General features: G+C 49.4%; 2 protein-coding genes across 2 annotated transcripts; one reads left to right on the top strand and one right to left on the bottom strand.

Moving 5' to 3' along the window:
• Positions 1-238: 238 nt before the first annotated feature.
• LOC100275827 (DUF1005 family protein) lies at positions 239-3,194 on the top strand. The gene is made up of 2 exons (NM_001149819.2): positions 239-981; positions 2,280-3,194. The coding sequence occupies exons 1-2, from the start codon at positions 329-331 to the stop codon at positions 2,968-2,970; spliced, it is 1,344 nt and encodes a 447-aa protein (NP_001143291.1). The 5' UTR covers positions 239-328; the 3' UTR covers positions 2,971-3,194.
• Positions 3,195-6,959: 3,765 nt separating this feature from the next.
• Positions 6,960-13,696, bottom strand: LOC100280279 (uncharacterized). The gene is made up of 12 exons (NM_001361036.1): positions 12,589-13,696; positions 12,438-12,505; positions 9,555-9,636; positions 9,241-9,333; positions 9,016-9,168; positions 8,772-8,840; positions 8,455-8,542; positions 8,282-8,371; positions 8,108-8,196; positions 7,850-7,966; positions 7,606-7,746; positions 6,960-7,528 (listed from the first exon to the last, which is right to left on the bottom strand). Exons 1-12 carry the CDS (start codon positions 13,612-13,614, stop codon positions 7,346-7,348), a joined length of 2,199 nt encoding a protein of 732 aa, NP_001347965.1. The 5' UTR covers positions 13,615-13,696; the 3' UTR covers positions 6,960-7,345.
• Positions 13,697-16,893: the final 3,197 nt, after the last annotated feature.

The raw sequence follows: 16,893 nt of genomic DNA, 5'->3' as shown, positions 1-16,893 counted from the left end.
CGCCGCGGTGAGTATCTTGGAGCCTGCCCTATGGCACGAGCCAAGTGGCTAATCCCCGCGAGCACATGCGTGTCCTACCAGCGTCCAATCTTGTCCACCAAAACAAATCCCCGCACACCATACCCAGCCAAAACCACCAATTTGACGCTTTGCCCCCAAGTCCAACCCAGCCCAGCACAGGACGCGCGCGGCCGCGCCCGCGGCTACATATAACCCTGGACGGAGCGCTGGCAGCTGCACATTTGATTTCATTCGCTGCAAGCGCAAGCGCGGCAGTCGAGCTCGCCGAGCTCGCGATCACCGGCAGCTCGCTCGCTCGCCAATCGCCATGGACCCCTGCGCGTTCGTGCGCGTCACCGTGGACCAGCTCCTCCTCAAGCTCCCCGCCGTGCCGCGCCCCAGCTCCAGCGCCGGGGTGTACCCTTCCAACTCGCCCTGCTTCTGCACGCTCACCCTCCAGGACCACCCCTCCTCGCTCTCCCGCACCGCGCTGCTCCCGCTCGCGTGCGCCTCGGGCCCCGCCGCGGCGGCGGCGCACGCCGACCCCGTCGTGCTCAGCCTCGACGCCGACGCCGTGCGGAGGCTCTCGGCGCGCCCCGCCGCCGAGCTGGTCGTGTCCGTGCACGCGGGCCCGACGGGGACCACCTGCGGCATGGGCGCCTCCCGCGCGCTGGGCCGGGTGCGCGTCGCCGTCGACGTGGCGCGCGCCGCGGCCGGGGAGACCGTCGTCGCCCGGGACGGCTGGGTTGACGTGGGGAAGCCCGCGTCGGGTCCGTCGGCGCCCCCCCGCGCCTCCGCGCGCGCGCAGATCCACATGGTCGTGCGGGCGGAGCCCGACCCGCGGTACGTGTTCCAGTTCGGCGGCGAGCCGGAGTGCGGGCCCGTCGTGTACCAGGTGCCCGGTGGAGCCGCCCGCGGAGGGCAGCGGCAGCCGGTCTTCACCTGCCGGTTCAGCGCCGGCCGGAGGGCAGCCAGGAGCAGGTTGGTATTTAGCCTGGCGTGCTAGCTGTTTACCTGACACACATTTCTGTGTGCCCCTTGCAACATTTTCATCAGTTTGCTTGCTCGTTCAGTTACCCTTGTCCTCGCGCTGTCAGTATTTTGTTTGGTCGTCCTTCATCGTTTGGATCTGATTTCATAACTACTAGTAAGTGCTTGTGTAGTTCATAGTTCCAGACACGCACTGGGCCAAGAAATGCCAGGTAGCTAGACATTAGCGGGCAAGGGTGGAGCATTAACGGTTGGTCCAAATGAACAGATGGATTCAGACTGATATACAAATCCAATGGTCAAAAGTTTAAAGCTCATGGATAAACAGATAACTTTAAAACAGCAAACCTGCACAAACAAAATAATAATGGAGTTTGGTCATCAGATAGCGGGTGGACATTTATAAACAAGCCAATGACAGTTAACATGAGCTAAGCAAATGAAGTGCGTATATCTACCTGTAATGATCGACTTTGCATAGTTCTATTATGTACGTACTTTAAAAGCTCCCTTCCTTTCTTTTTCTATTTTGCCTTTATTTTTTTTCTTCTTCACTCCTTCCAATAATAGGATGCCAGCTCTTGGATACTTTGTTGGTTACCATAGGAGGAGTACTACAAGCATTATATATATTGGCAATGCCGCTTGATAAATGTATATTGCAACCTCCAACCTGCGCTTGCAACTGAACCTAATTTATCTATTCGCCATGGAAGCTAGCATTTCTCTTTGGGATCAAAATGAATTGGTGAACACATCACAATCTTTATGATTGCAAGAGAGAGAGAGAGAGAGAGAGAGAGAGAGAGAGAGAGAGAGAGAGAGAGAGGGTAAAATCAAACCAGATCGATCAAATTACCATTAGTCCTTCAGTCTGACTGCTTGAGGACTCAAGTTGGTTCTCTAGATAAACCTTCAGTGTCAGTGCTGTTCAGATCCCCATGCTAGCTTCCAGCTAGCTTATTAAGATACCAGAAAAGAAAATTGCTTCTACTCTACGTACGTAGCATTGATCTCTTAAATCTGAACACATCCGTCATGCTCAGATAGAGTACACACACCAACCGTGCATGTGATGGACTTACCAGCCTAGTTGCCTTTTTCTTGAAAAAAAGATTGTTCTCACATAGCTGGCTGAGAATCTTCCATACACATCACGTCCAACTAATCTTGTCGCATGCACACTTGGCACCACGCCAATATATCTGTGCCAGCAATGCAACCATGCGCCTGCACGTTACGTTCAACGTAAACTAATCTTTGCATGCGCGCTTGAAACTTTTGACCAGATCGCTGACGCCGCAGTCGTCCATGAGCCGGAGCACCAGCCGCAGGCTGCGGTCCTGGCTGAGCAGCACCCTCCACGGCGAAGGCCGCGACGGCGCGCACTCGCGACGCGAGCAGCGGAAGGGCTGGACGGTGACGATCCACGACCTGTCGGGGTCCCCCGTGGCGGCGGCGTCGATGGTGACGCCGTTCGTGCCGTCCCCGGGCTCCGGCCGCGTCTCCCGCGCCAACCCGGGCGCCTGGCTCATCCTCCAGGCCACGGGCGCGGGGCCGTCCAGCTGGAAGCCGTGGGCGCGGCTGGAGGCCTGGCGCGAGCGCGGCCCCGTCGACGCGCTCGGTTACCGCCTGGAGCTGGTCTTCGACTCGGGCGCCCACGAGTGCGCCGTCCCCATCGCCGAGTCGTCCATCAGCACCAAGCGCGGCGGGCAGTTCGTCATCGACCCGGCCACGTTCCCCGAGGCGGCCGCGGGCGCTGCCTGGCCGCTCGCCGGCGGCTTCGTCATGGGCTCCACTGTCGAGGGCGAGCGGCGCGCGAGCCGGCCCACCGTGCAGGTCGGCGTGCAGCACGTGGCGTGCATGGGCGACGTCGCGGTGTTCGTGGCGCTGTCCGCGGCCGTCGATCTCTGCATGGACGCCTGCAGGCTCTTCTCGCAGCGGCTCAGGAAAGAGCTGTGCCAGGACCAGGACGAGTGAGAGAGAGAGACCGGCCCGAGCGACGTGTATTAGAAGAGCTCCTGGGTTTGCTTGCCTTTTTGTGCTGTGAGTTGTGTGATTAATTCTAGCCGGTTTAGTTGCTATGTCTTGTGGAGGTGATGGCCCTGTGGCTGTTTTTAGTGTAGGCTGGGTCGGATCACAGGAACGGGACGGGGGTTTGTAGTACGTTCGTTGCCTCATTCAATTCTTTCGATTCTTTTACACATCCATCTTCTTGTTCAATTCGAAAGATACATTCGGCAAAGGAGCTGGAGGGCAGTATCAGTATGCTAGCTACCGGGCGGGTGCTCCGCGCCTCTAGGGCGGAGCCAGCCCTTTTTTGGGGTCAGCTGACCCCGGTAAATTTCTATAGTGAAGATCTAGTAGAAAATACTGATAACCCCGATAAAATTTTTGCTAGCTTCGCTACTGCGCCTCCGCGCTGCGCTTCTTGTGATTAACGCGAAGACGGCGTCGTGCTGCTGCAGCACCTCCATCTGGGCGTCCAGATCTTCACGACCATCCGGAAGCAACGCCTCCAGATCCAGATCCCATGCATAAGAACACACCCACCCCTTTTTTTTTTAAAAAAAAAGGGGTCATCCCCGCTATTTCATTAAGAAATAGACACCAACAAACACATAATCAGAATGAGATCAACAGAAACCTCAATAAAATCGCAGCCCCATCGCAACAGATGCAAATCAGACTACCGCAAGACTGAACACAACCATCAACCGCCAATGCACAAGAGCCTGTGCCCAGAACTCTCAAGCCTGCGTGCTCTCTCTCAACTGCGGCTTCGAGAAGATGCCCATGCTGCCGAAGCTGAGCAACACCACGCTCCGGTTCGGCTGCGTGTCCAAAATCCAGACAATCAAGGCAGGCGTGCCTCTCCCAGCTTCGTCCCGTGTTCCCGGGCACTACCAGCGACCCAATGCACGGCATGTTTGTTTCGGCTTCGGATTCCAGCAGTCAGAATCGGCTTCTTGCGTCAAAACGTTTCGCTTCTTAGCCCGTTTAGGACTTATTCGGTTCTACCCCAATCCATATGAATTAAAGGAGATTTAGGGGGTTTTAATCCCTAGTAAGTTAAAATCCCCTCCAATTCATATGAATTGAAAATAACCGAATAAGCCCTTATGTGAGAATCATTTATATGAAAATCTTCTAAATTAATATGAAGATATATATGTATTTATAAGTCTTCATATGATAGATTTAATGGATCTTCCCGTTTACCCTAGCCACCGGATCTAAAACACAAAATAGGTTTATACCTTCGGTTGATGTGGATGGATTCGAGTTCCCAGCCATCATGCTCATATTGTGGATACGGGCGGACACATGAAAAATAGGATTGAGGGCATACTTGCAAGAATGAGCGCTAAAATACTAAAGGAGAGGCTTCTAAGTTAGGAGTAGGGGACTTCATAGTAAAAATTTAGATACTACTACTTACAACGGAGAAATGAGCAGGGGCATGTGCCCCCACTCACATCAACGTAGGTCCGCCCCTGGATACGAGCACATCCTAGGTTGTAGAGAAAGTAGTTGTCGTTGCCATGAACGGTGGAGCGACGATGCCGACGACCTTCCCTCACCTTCGAGCTAGAGCAGATTGGATTTCTCTCTCTATGTGTTTGTGGGAGCGAGGTCGTGCAGGGAACGTTGATTCCTGAGCCGACCCTCCTCGATTTATTTAGCGTGTGGTTAAGAGGGTCGCAATCAATAGACTGTTACACCCCCGATCGGAGCGCGTGGAAAAACATAAACATAGGTTAGAATCTAATGGGCCCAATACTCGGTCCCGAGATCAAGCCAACATTCTGCTCCTTGATCTCATACTTATAACTTACTTTCTTTAATCTCTTTACTTCTCATCTTACTATCCCCACTTTTCAATAGATAGTACTCCTAGGCATTCCAGTAGCTCGTTAAATACTATTGAACACAATGACTACAATACACTTTTCTATCTCAAAGCGAAGAACTGAATAATTGAGGGAGATTGTTGCATTGAAATGACCCCTTAGTCCAGAATCTCAGGTGCTCCATTAAACACATGTCGGCTACGTGTTTTCTAAACACGTTGGGTGGAAGCCCTTTGTGAGCGGATCTGCAAGCATTTGCTTGGTATTATATGCTCAAGATCTATTGTTTGATCCTAGACTCTCTCTTATTTACAACATAATACTTAATGTCAATGTGCTTGGTAGCTGCACTTGACTTGTTATTATAGGAGTAACATATTGTCGGATTATTATCGCAGTATAACTTTAGTGGTTTTGATATGTTGTCGACCACCCTTAAACCAGGTGTAAGGAAAATGGACCTTGACCCTTTTGACTAAATGATTTTGATGTTTGATGATCAACATAACTATGGACTAATATGTTTGCTAGTGTTTGTATTTGTAGTTCACAGTATGCTAAAGTGACTTGGACTAAGGAATTGAGGAGGCAACAACTCAAAAGAAGACATTATGAAGACCATAAGTGAAGATCAACGTATCGAGCAAAGTACAAGACATGAAGAAAGTGTTGCCACTTGCGGACCGTCCGGCTGAGAGCACTGGACTGTCCAGTGCACCAGATAAAAGTTGAAAGGGAAATGGACTTAACCATTTTTATAATCGATTTTGGTGTTTGACGTCCATCACAAACCATATGGACTAACTAGTTTACCTAGTTGCTATTTTCTCAGGTGCATAAAGTTCAACATAAACATACAAAGAAACAGACTTGAGAGAATTCTACAAAGTTTGGAGCATACGAGAATTAGTGCAACCAGTGGCCAGGCTGCATCCCTTCGCATACTGGCCGCTCTCAGGTTTTCTCAAAGTCATTCCATTAAAATTTACCGGACTGTCCGATGAGCCACCGAACTGTTCGGTGCGACAACGAAGCAACAGTCAACTTCGCCCAACGGTCGACTGCGCTGACTGCAGCACCTGTGCCACCGGACTGTCCGGTGCCGCAATAAGACAGAAGACTTCAACGGTCAACAGCTCCAAACCTCAACGGTCGGCTGACGTGGCACACACCGGAAAATGAACAGTGCAGTATCCGGTGCACCACCAGACTGTCCGATATGCCCATCAACAGCAAAGTCAGCCAACAACTAGGAAGTAATTGGAGGCTATAAATACCCGCCAACCACCACCATTCAAGCCATCCAAGCTTTCCAACCTTCTCATTCAATACTAGAGCAAAAGCATACACTCCAAGACATAATCAAAGCATCAAATCCTGTCCAAGCTCCAAAATCAAATCAAGTGCTTAGTGACTTGAAAGAGGATGATTTGTGTTTCTTTTGTTGCTCTTGTTGCTTTATTACTTTCTTCTTCTCACTCCAATCATGCTTCCCGCAGCTTCTGGCCACCAAAAGCTCCTGTGGACTGTCAAACGCTTAGCTTTTCAGCCAGCTTCTATAAAATTCGTTGGGGCAAAAACCATCCAAAATCAACATAAACACATAATCGGTTGAGTCGTTGTAATACTAGTAATCCGTCACTTTCTAGATCCTACGCCCTATGAACAACTTTATCTTTCTTCACACGTAATCATAATGATACTCAGATTCTCCCCACAACCAGATTCTTTCCACAGCTAGATTTTCAGAAAAGCTGGTCAGAAAAAAGCTGAACCAAACAGTCCCATAAGCTGGTGCTCAGAAGTTTCAATTCTCCCAATCTTTTATGCAAACCTAAATTGTTTGTTACCAATCATTGAAAGTACAACGACGTTGAAGTGGGTTTTTGGTGTATTGATGACAAGAAATTTAGGATCCAACAAGTCATATGGGATATGATTATAGTTGTTAAGCACAAATGGAGATTTGTCCAATAGATGTACAGGAAATGAGAGCTTTCAATCAAGCTTCAACCTCAATGCTTTGTAAACTTGTTTTCTATTCTTGAGTATAGGGAACCTGTACTAAAAAGCGGCTCAACTCTCACTACTAGTTGTGCTTAAGTGCATAACAAATTCTTTAATATAAACTGAGAGACACTAAGCACAACACTGCACACTTCTTTTTTGTGTTTGGAAAGTATGCCAAGTTGAAATTTCCAACCCCCTATCGGAAAGTTCTGACCTATACCAAATCCTTTTAAGGGCTTGTTCGGTTATTCCTATCTCATGTGGATTGGATGGGATTGGAAAAAATTGTGAAAGATTTTGACTTGTTTGGGATTGAAACTCATCCAATCCCACCCAATCCACATGGATTGAGAGCAAAACGAACAAGCCCTAATGTGGTGCACGGTCTTTCTCTGCAACTCAGATATTTCATAGTCGAAAGTTTCAAAAAATGTCAAAACTTCCGAAATCCACAGTAACAATCTTTTTTAACGAATATGGTTTGAATCCTGTCATGTCAGACGGCCACTCAGTATAGCAGATGCTTGTGTCACGGCCCTGGCTACTCTGTAGATCTCATGCTGTACAAACTTCCAGGACTCCGAAGTGTTGCTGCTCCGGGCGCTGGCTATGGCATTGGCTATACCTGGATAGACTGCAGTATCCCAGTCATTCTGGTCTGAAGGTCCATACACCTGTGGATGGGAACAGTAAGCCTTATGCAATTTTCGAGAGAGGAAGGTGAATGCTTTGCGCATGAGTATCTGCTCACCAGATGCTTAAACCATTCTAGCTTGAAGATGCCTTCCCTGCTAGTGAATGCACGCTCGGTCTGCATAAGACGGTCATTGAGTTGTCGGATTTTCAGTGAATCCTTGTTCAGCTGCTTGCTCAAGAGTAGCTTTTGAAGTTCCTGAAAGTGCCCATGTTTCTTGTCATCATCACAGTGAACAAAATGCAGTATGGTAGACTGTAAGTTCTGCATAACTCGAGCAGCAATTCTCAAGTGAAGTCACCTTTTGTTCGTTATTCACTTTGGTAGCTGCCGCTCCGAGAGTTCTGATTGAGTTGTACAGAGGGGAACAAGTGACAGTTGTTCCCTTCACTTCATTCTCTACCGTTTTTGTGTATGCCTGCCACCGGAAGAAATTTAGGGCTTCGTCATATTTCCATAGTAACAAGGATATCTATGTTAATTTTCCTCTGTCCCCTGTGTCTGAGTGGCTCTACTGGCCTACAGAAGCAGCATTTAGTGAACACTGGAGACGTCTTACCTCAAGCTCAATTGCATAGGACATGTAATTGAAGGGTAGGATGTCTTCATTTGCCAACCTCAAAGCCATCATTCCCCATATGCTAGCAGCTGCAAGATGAAACATCTTGGTTACCATGTGATGCAGATAACACCTCAACTAATATTCTGCACAAAAACAGTATAAGTGAGCAACCTGCCACATGCCTACGGAACGCAGGATCTCCGAATTTCGCCATCCATACGTAGTCATCATATAAGGAGTGGTAAACCGGATATCCTGGTCCTACAAAAGCAAAAGTACCCAGGAAAGTTCATTGAAAAATAAAAGTCACTGAGCAGACAAATAGAAGAGAGCAGGGGCATTACCTTCTCCAAAAATTATATTCATCGAAGGAATACCAACATGTTGGACGAATGCTGAATAGTCTGATCCTCCATCACCTAGTCTAAGAACCTTAACGCAAGAGATATGCAGTGAATAGTGAGTAATGTTATATAATTTGTCAGGAAGTCGAAGTGGTCTGTCCTCCTGAAACCACATAATTCTCGAGGAATGGAACTGAAACTGAAAAGGAACTTGTAGCTTGGTAACAATACAATCACTATTTTATAGTGACAACTAACTGGATTCTCAGCACTACATAGAAGGTAGGCTGTTGGATAAGCAAGTTGCAACAACTCACCCGGAGAGGAGTGCTCGATTTAATCCATGAATCATACACAGTCTGAGATGAATTATCAGGGTCTTGAACCTTCACAAATTGACAAAGAGCAGTTTAAATTTTGGATATCATAACAAGAAAAATACTATATTCATATTGTTGCCTACTAACATGGGGACCAAAAGCAAACGAAGTTAACATAGTATCATGTTTTCCTTCTTCCTGGATATGCTACTATCACTAGTTTCAGGTAGACTAGACATACCACTTTAGTTACTTGCTGAAGTAACTCATCAAGTTGGGGAGTTGTAGAAGGCAGGAATCCTGGACCAACGACTGAAACGTCAATATTCAGATAAGCAACAGCTCTAGAATACAACATCTCCCGGTTTTCTTCAACCCATTCAGTTGACCCTGTCTGAGTAAATGCAAATGTGATCAATCTTGCTGTTTAAAGACGGATAAGAGTGGTTCAGAGATGGATACAAACCAGTCCGTATTCTTCCGCGTCCCAACTACAGAAGATAATAGTTCTTCGAGGCCTCCATCCTTGTTTTTGCAGCATTGAAAACCTTTTAGCTAACTAGATGGATAGAGAGTGAAACAAAATGTCAGGAACCAGATAAGTAGCACATCGTACAGGCACAGAAATATGAAATGGATCTAAACCTCCAGTCACTTCAGCTTACTATACAGAGAGAGCACATGGTTTGTACCTGCTCTAAACTACTCAGTATTATGGCATAGTAGGTCCACAAATACAAAGCGTACCATAGAGAAGACATTTTTGTAACTGACAACTACCTCAATCATAGCTGCTGTTCCACTGTTGGGATCAGATGCACCGAACGTCCAAGCATCACGATGGTTACCAAGAATGACATATCTGGATCACAGAATGTTAAAAATTCACACTTCAGTCACATACTTAGCAGAAAAAGTTATTCAATGTGGTTAATTTGTGAGTACCTTATTTTTTTTTTGCTTTTGTTCGTTCAAGAAAAGTTTGCTTTAATTCTTGAAATTGAAAAACGCCCCCGCGTCGTCCTCCTCTCGGGCGACACGGGTGGCCACCAAAACCCTAGCGCCACCACCCCCTCCCCTCCCTCCCCTCCTCTCATCGTCGCCGGAGGAGTCTGCCAGACGCCGGCGCGGGCCCCAAGGATGGCGGCGGCGGGGCGTTCTTTCTTCTTCTTTGGGTCTCCCCGCGGGGGCATCGCTGCGCGCGCGGGACGCGTCCGTCCGCTCGCCAAGGTCCCGCTTGGTGCGCGGTGCCTCCCCGTGGCCTGCGTCGGTGCCGTTGGCAGCGGCGTCGTGGAGGGAGAGGAGCTGCTTCGACGACGGCAGCGTCATGTCAGCCTCCCTGGCAATGTGCGTTCGCCGGACGGCGCTCTCGGCGGCGCGCCTCGCCGCGGACGGTGCATTGGGGAAGACGGCGCTGCCGATCAGCGGCGTGCGGGGCTTGGAGGCCGCGAGGGGCTGGGGCGGCGGCGGCTGTCTGGTCTTGCGGCGGTGCTCCGAGGTTGGTTGGCTCGACGGCGGCCGAGGGCGTGTCTACTGCGGTGCGCGCGCCAGCACCACAGATCCAATGTGTCGCGGCTGCTGCTGTCAGATCTGGCCAACAGGAGGTGCGACGCCATATGCTGCTGGCGGCGTGTTGTGTGGCGCTCGCGCCTGGCGTCTGCTTGCTTCGGTGGCCGCGTTTGCCAGGGCCGTCGATGGCTGCCGGCAGTGGCTCCGGCGCGTGGCAGTGGGTTGCACACGGCTTGCTGGTGCTCAAATTTCGTGTGTCCATCTAGGCATCTAGAGGGGATGGCGACCAACTTAGGGTCTGTTTGGTTGGGCTTTGGCTGTGGAAAAAGTTGCTGTGGGCTGTGACTGTGGAAAAAGTTGCTGTGGGCTGTGAGCTGTGGAAAAAGCTGCTGTAGGCTGTGTGTTGTTAAAAAGCTAAAAATCGTTTGGTGGAAACCACTAAAAGTCGTTAAAAGTTCTTCGATATATGTTTTCACAGTTCCATCCAAAAGCCACTAAAAGCAGGTCCAGGGGTGCTTTCAGTTTTGCACTACGAGAAAGTCGGCTTTTAGAAAAAGCTGCTTCCTGGATCCAGCCCTTTGGTTGGCTTTTGGCTTTTAGGGGGCAAAAGCCAAAGCCAAAAGTCAAACCAAACACACCCTTAGCTTTGCGGCTGCGCGTCCATGTCGGGTTTGTGCGAGTTGTCAGCAACGACGGAGGTTGCTTGCTTTGACCGGGGTCTACCTGACATTGTGCTAGGGGCTTTTTGAGAGAAAGCCTCAGCGTCGCATTCTCTATCACTGTCTTCCATTTGTGAAAGCCTAATCCATCTCAAACATACGACAGTGTCATCTCTGATGTCACTCCCTTTCTCACGTCGTCGCTTTTGAAGTTTGTCTCGGCCATGACATCACCTCTCGATTGATGCTTTCGGTTCTTGGCGTCCGGTAGGCGGGTGATGCAGACTTAGAGCGTGAAGTCGAAGCTGCTACACCAAGGATGTGGCTCGACAACGATGACGTGAGGTGAATCCCCCTTCTTCGTGGATTGGACTGCTTTGGAGGTTTGAGCGTATGCCCCTGGCAGGGCGGATGCTTGTTTGGAAGTCTCGTTGGTGAATAATCGGAGTTGTCTCGTTTGAGGTATCTCAAGGCTTGACAACGACGGTGCACCGTGGTCTTCCTCCACCTGGTGCTGGTGTTGTGGGTGTAGACGTAGTAGGGTTTCCTTTGGTCTTGTGTTGCCTGTCTTGGAGAATCGGAGTTGCTCGTTCTTTGTGTTGAGCTTGACAACGATGATTCTGGATGGGCTTTGTGTGTGGGTTATCGTCGTCTCGGTTGCTTATGCACCCTGTGTAGGTTTTTGGGTCCATTTTTCCTTAAAATTGATTCAATTCTATTTTTCTTTTTAATTGAGAGGTAGAGCTCCTGCCATTAAATTCAAAAAGAAAAGAAAAGTTTGCTTTCTAGTAAATATTTTTACAAAGTGGTCTCTATATGATAAGCTAACATGTTTAAAAAGTTGTGGAGTACTACATGATTATATAATTTTGTAGTGTACCACACATCCACGCCATGCACACCTTGACATGACATGACATCATTTTCCCTTCCACATGAATTCCTTATTAATTCTCGCAAATCATTAGCACGTGCATCTTCTACAAGGCTACCACCAGCTAATAGGAAGAAAAATTCGTGGACACCGGGTCCTATAATTTCCCTTTTTTTCTTGGCAAGGGAAAATAGTTCCTCACACGCCATCTATATATCTTCTAAGAAGGTCAACGGATGGCACTACAAAAGTAGCGCTCTGCCCGAGCGGGCTGCGTGAACTTCACAGATATGCAATTTCCTAATTCCCTACTGGTAGTACTCCGCGTGACTGAAGCTTTCGTGTGAAAACCGAAGAATGCAACGTCACATTCCACAACGAATTTGTTACCAATATAACGAGATAAATAAGGAATTAGGGGGCGTTTGAATGCACTATAACTAATAGTTAGTTGACTAAAAATTATTAGTTAAATTAGCTAGCTAACAAATAACTATCTAACTATTAACTAATTTACCAAAAATAGCTAATAGCTGAACTATTAGCTAAGATGTTTAGATGTTTTAACTAACTTTAGTCATTAACTATTAGTTTTAGTGCATTCAAACACCCATTAGTTACCTATCGGGCTCTTCGGCGCCCTCGATAATGGCGAAGACATTCTCAATCGTTGCCATCGAATCATTCCCCTGCAAAATCCAAAACAACAGCGTCAGGCCGGCTTCAAGGCAACGAGCCGAAAAGAAGGTGCCTCGAATCGAATTGTACATACAAGATATGTCAGGTTCAAAACTGCCGGCCCTGGCCCGAGGCGGTAAACGGGTCCGTCTTCACGGCCCTGCCAGTCCTCCGGCGCCACGGCCCCGCCCATGGCTCTGTGTATCTCCATCGCGTCCTGAGCCGATACCGGCAGGGCTGGGATGAGCGGCATGTCATCGGTATTCATGGCCTCCTCCAAGCTGACGCGCTCGCAGCCCTCGGACGATGCCCACATCGGCGTCGTCGGGTCCCCCACGCCCCGGAAGAGGCTCCCCACCTGCACACCGCTGGGCGGCAGCCACCGCGAGTCGGGGAACCACCCCTCACCGGGTGCGCCGCCGTACTGCAGCGGGTCAGTGTACACCACCGCGGCCGCGGCGCCGGCGGCGCGCGCGTTGTGCGCTATGTCCTCGCAGTGGATCCTCCCGTACCGCGCGAACGCGACCTTGCCCGCGACGTCCACGCCGCGGGAGGCGAGGTAAGAGAAGTCCTCCTCGCGGCCGTAGTTAGCATACACGGCCTCCGCGGAGACCGACCCGGAGGCCGAGTACGCGTAGAACGTCGGGATGGTCTCCGCCGCGGCTGCTGCGTAGGGGTCGTTGGGGTAGGTCTCCTGCTTTAGGGAGAAGGAGGTGACGACGCCGCGGCCTGGCGCCGAGAGGGAGAGGGAGCGGTGGACGGGGTAGGAGAGGAGGACGGAGTAAGGCGTGATGTGGGTGGGGAAGGAGAGCGCGGAGAGCGCGTCGAACACGTAGCGGGCGGTGAGGGCGTTCGCCTTGGTCCCCGCGACGTGCGGGTGGAGAGTGAGCGCTCGGAGGTGCGAGGCGGCGGTGTCGTTGGATCCGAGGGAGAGGAAGAGCGACGCGTAGTTCGGGACCGGGTTCGGCGCGGGGTGGAGCGCGAATAAGAGGAGACCCGCGAGGGAGGCGCCGAGGACGGCGAGCATGGAGGAGATGAGGCAGAGGAAGCGGCTGCGCGGGTGGGGCTTTGCCAGCGGCGGCGAGGGGGCGAGGAGCGAGGCCGCGTCGAGGTGGGACATGACTTCGGAGCTGGTGGGTGGTGTGCTCAGTCAGTGCTCTGCAATGGCGGCTAGCGGGACACGGACGGGGTTTAAAGCGGCGGGTGCTGTCAACTTCCACTCCTCGCACGCCGGACAGGTTACTTGATCTGGAATGTTGGTTGCGAAGCCAACGCTGGAGAATATTTGCCTCTGTCATAGATTTCATCGCGGTAGCTAGCTCTAGCTGCTGCTGCTTCTTTTTCTGAAAGGGAAATCGCCGGAAGCAGAGGATCCTTCGTTGGTCTTCCACGCCTCCACGGCTCCACGCTTTCACTTTTACATAGTGCGAGGGTGCTCCGTTCCCGGTTGCAGCTACACTGTCGTGATGATGGAGAAATTTGCTATTTGTCACCCTCAATTTTGGCTATCTATTATTATATTATCACGTGTCTATAACCGGTAAAATCATTAGTGTCTATAATTTGTAGGTCGGATGGTATATTGTTGAAGCCCACAGATGATAATGGTAAAATTATCAATGACTTTATGATGCTGTGATTTGTGAAGCAAGTGGCATAGTGGTACGTGGGGAAGATTAACTCCAACAGTTTACTCATCCTTATAACTATATTTAAACTTTATTCTATAAACAATATAGTCTACGGTGCTACGGTTTTTATATAGACTTTATTTAAATAAGATAATTGGTTAAACATGTTTTGAACATTTACAATAAGCATTTAAAAATCATAAGATGCTTGCGAGTACAGTGGCAATGGGGTTTTAAAGGGAAATATGTCCTTGGGCAATTTCTATAAGTATTTTGGTGATTAGATGTCCAACACATATTCTTTAAGTCCTAATGTGCCAAAGGTTGAAAAGTGCAAATCAAGGCATGAGGTATATTTCTAGACTTAGTACATTTGTTTTTGAATACTAATGAGGTTATCTAAGTGCTAGAAACAGTACTAAGAAGAAGAGAATCGAATTACAAAAGACTTGGTTGTGTGCAGTTAAACTCCTGTTCGGCCTGGCACATTGGATTGTCCGGTGGTGCAACGGACTGTGTTCGGTGCGCCAGGCTGGTCTGCGTGAACTCGCCGCTCTTGGGACTCAACGACGGCGTACGACTAAAAATCACCGGACTGTCCGGTGGTGCACCGGACTGTCAGGTGAGTCATCTGCGACGAACTCGTTGCTCTCGGGAATGAAGAAAGGCGACGTGGTTATAATTCACCGGACTGTCCGGTGAGCCAACAGTCGCCTGCGCCAACGGTCGGCCGCGAAATCTGCGGGCGACGCGTGGCAGCTCCAACGGTCGGAAGGAGGCACCGGACTGTCCGGTGTGCACGGGACAGTGTCCGGTGCGCCAACGGGCCTGGAGCTGCAACGGTCGACTGTGCCCGTTTTGGAAGGAAATCGCGCACCGGACAGGCTACAGTAGCTGTCCGATGGCGCACCGGACTGTTCGGTGCGTCACTTGACAGAAGGCAGGAATTGCCTTCCAAAATTGTCTCCAACAGCTCCTAGCTGTCTTGGAGCTATAAAAGGGGTCCCTAGGCGCATGGAGGAGTCACTCAAGCATTCACTAAGCATCGTAAGACTCCAAGACTCCAACTCCACGCATTTGATTCTCTGTGTTAGTGATTTGAGCTCCATTTGAGTTGCGAACTCTGTGTGTTGTGTTTCGAGCTCAAGTCGTGACTTGTGTGCGTGGTTGTGCTGCGAATTTGAGTCTTGTGTGTGTTGCTCTCCCAACCTTACTCTTGTGCGTTCTTTGTGATCAATATTGTAAGGGCGAGAGGCTTCAACTTGTGGAGATTCCTCACAAACGGGAAGAAGACTATAAGGAAGAAAGTCGTGGTATTCAAGTTGATCATTGTATCACTTGAAAGGGGTTGAGTGCAACCCTCGTCTATTGGGACGCCACAACGTGGAAGTAGGCAAGTGTTACTTGGCCGAACCACGGGATAAAAATCGTGTGTCTCTTGTGTTACTTTCTCTGTGATTGTTTTGTTCACAAGAACTCGCCTCAAAGCTACTTAGTCGCATTAATTCTTTCATAACTAAGTTTTGTGGCTATTTAGTGTTTGATTTTACAGGATCACCTATTCACCCCCCTCTAGGTGCTCTCAATTGGTATCAGAGCCGTACTCTTCACCTAAGGGACTAATCGTCCAAAGAGATGGATCCTAAGGGAAAGGGGATGGTGGTCAACGACAAGGAAAAGGAGTCCTTCCTCAACGAGCCTAGAGACGACAAGCGAACCGACTCAGGCTCGAGTCACAAGAAAAGAGACGGGAAGAAGAAGAGGCGCACCAAGAAGATCATATACTACGACAGTGATGCCTCGTCTTCTTCACCACACGACGACGACGATGACTCCTCGTCAAAGAAGAAAACAGTTAATCAGAACTATTCATTTGATTATTCTCGTATTTCGTACAATTCTAATGCTCATTTGCTATCAATTCCACTTAGGAACCCCCCCACTTTGATGGAGAAGACTATTCTTTTTGGAGTCATAAAATGCGTAGTCATTTATTTTCTCTCCATCCTAGTATCTGGGAGATTGTTAAAAACGGAATGCACTTTGATAGTACTGACAATGCCATGTTTATTAATGAGAAAATTCATAAAAATGCCCAAGCCACTACTATTTTGCTAGCATCTCTATGCAGGGATGAATACAACAAGGTTAGCGGCTTGGACAATGCGAAACAGATCTGGGACACCCTCAAGATATCTCATGAGGGAAACGATGCCACCATGATCACTAAAATGGAGTTGGTGGAAGGCGAGCTGGGGAGATTTGCGATGATAGGGGAGAGGAGCCAACACAAACCTACAACAGGCTCAAGACCCTGATCAACAAAATACAAAGTTACGGAAGCACAAGATGGACGGATCATGATGTCGTCCGACTCATGCTAAGGTCATTTACTGTAATTGATCCCCATCTTGTCAATCTTATTCGTGAAAACCCCAGGTACACTAAGATGACGCCCGAGGAGATCCTTGGAAAATTTGTGAGCGGGCGCATGATGGTGAAGGAGGCTCGATACATGGACGATGCTCTAAACGGTCCACTACCCGTCTACGAGCCTCAACCTGTTGCTCTTAAGGCAACTAGTAGCAGGGAGGCGCTACCAAGCAAGGTGGCTCAAGTGGAGGCTGCTGGCCTCAACAAAGATGAGATGGCACTCATCATCAAACGTTTCAAGAACGCGCTCAAGGGACGCAAAGAGCACCCCAACAAGAATAAAACAAGGGGAAAGCGCTCCTGCTTCAAATGCGGTAAGACTGGTCACTTTATTG

The sequence above is a fragment of the Zea mays genome, chromosome 3 (assembly GCF_902167145.1).
Source record: "Zea mays cultivar B73 chromosome 3, Zm-B73-REFERENCE-NAM-5.0, whole genome shotgun sequence".
NCBI classification, from domain to species: Eukaryota; Viridiplantae; Streptophyta; class Magnoliopsida; order Poales; family Poaceae; genus Zea; species Zea mays.
The sequence above is the reverse complement of the archived record's forward strand: the minus strand, read 5'-3'. Positions and strand labels throughout refer to the sequence as shown.

What these genes read in the sequence shown, in the direction of transcription:
- LOC100275827 (NM_001149819.2), top strand. Translation starts at nt 329, where the DNA reads ATGGACCCCTGCGCGTTCGTGCGCGTCACCGTGGACCAGCTCCTCCTC. An exon ending in CGGAGGGCAGCCAGGAGCAG is followed by an intron (nt 982 to 2,279) that starts GTTGGTATTTAG and finishes ACTTTTGACCAG; the next exon opens with ATCGCTGACGCCGCAGTCGT.
- LOC100280279 (NM_001361036.1), bottom strand. Translation starts at nt 13,614, where the DNA reads ATGTCCCACCTCGACGCGGCCTCGCTCCTCGCCCCCTCGCCGCCGCTG. An exon ending in TTCAGCAAGTAACTAAAGTG is followed by an intron (nt 8,841 to 9,015) that starts GTATGTCTAGTC and finishes CAATTTGTGAAG; the next exon opens with GTTCAAGACCCTGATAATTC. An exon ending in TAGAATGGTTTAAGCATCTG is followed by an intron (nt 7,529 to 7,605) that starts GTGAGCAGATAC and finishes TCCCATCCACAG; the next exon opens with GTGTATGGACCTTCAGACCA.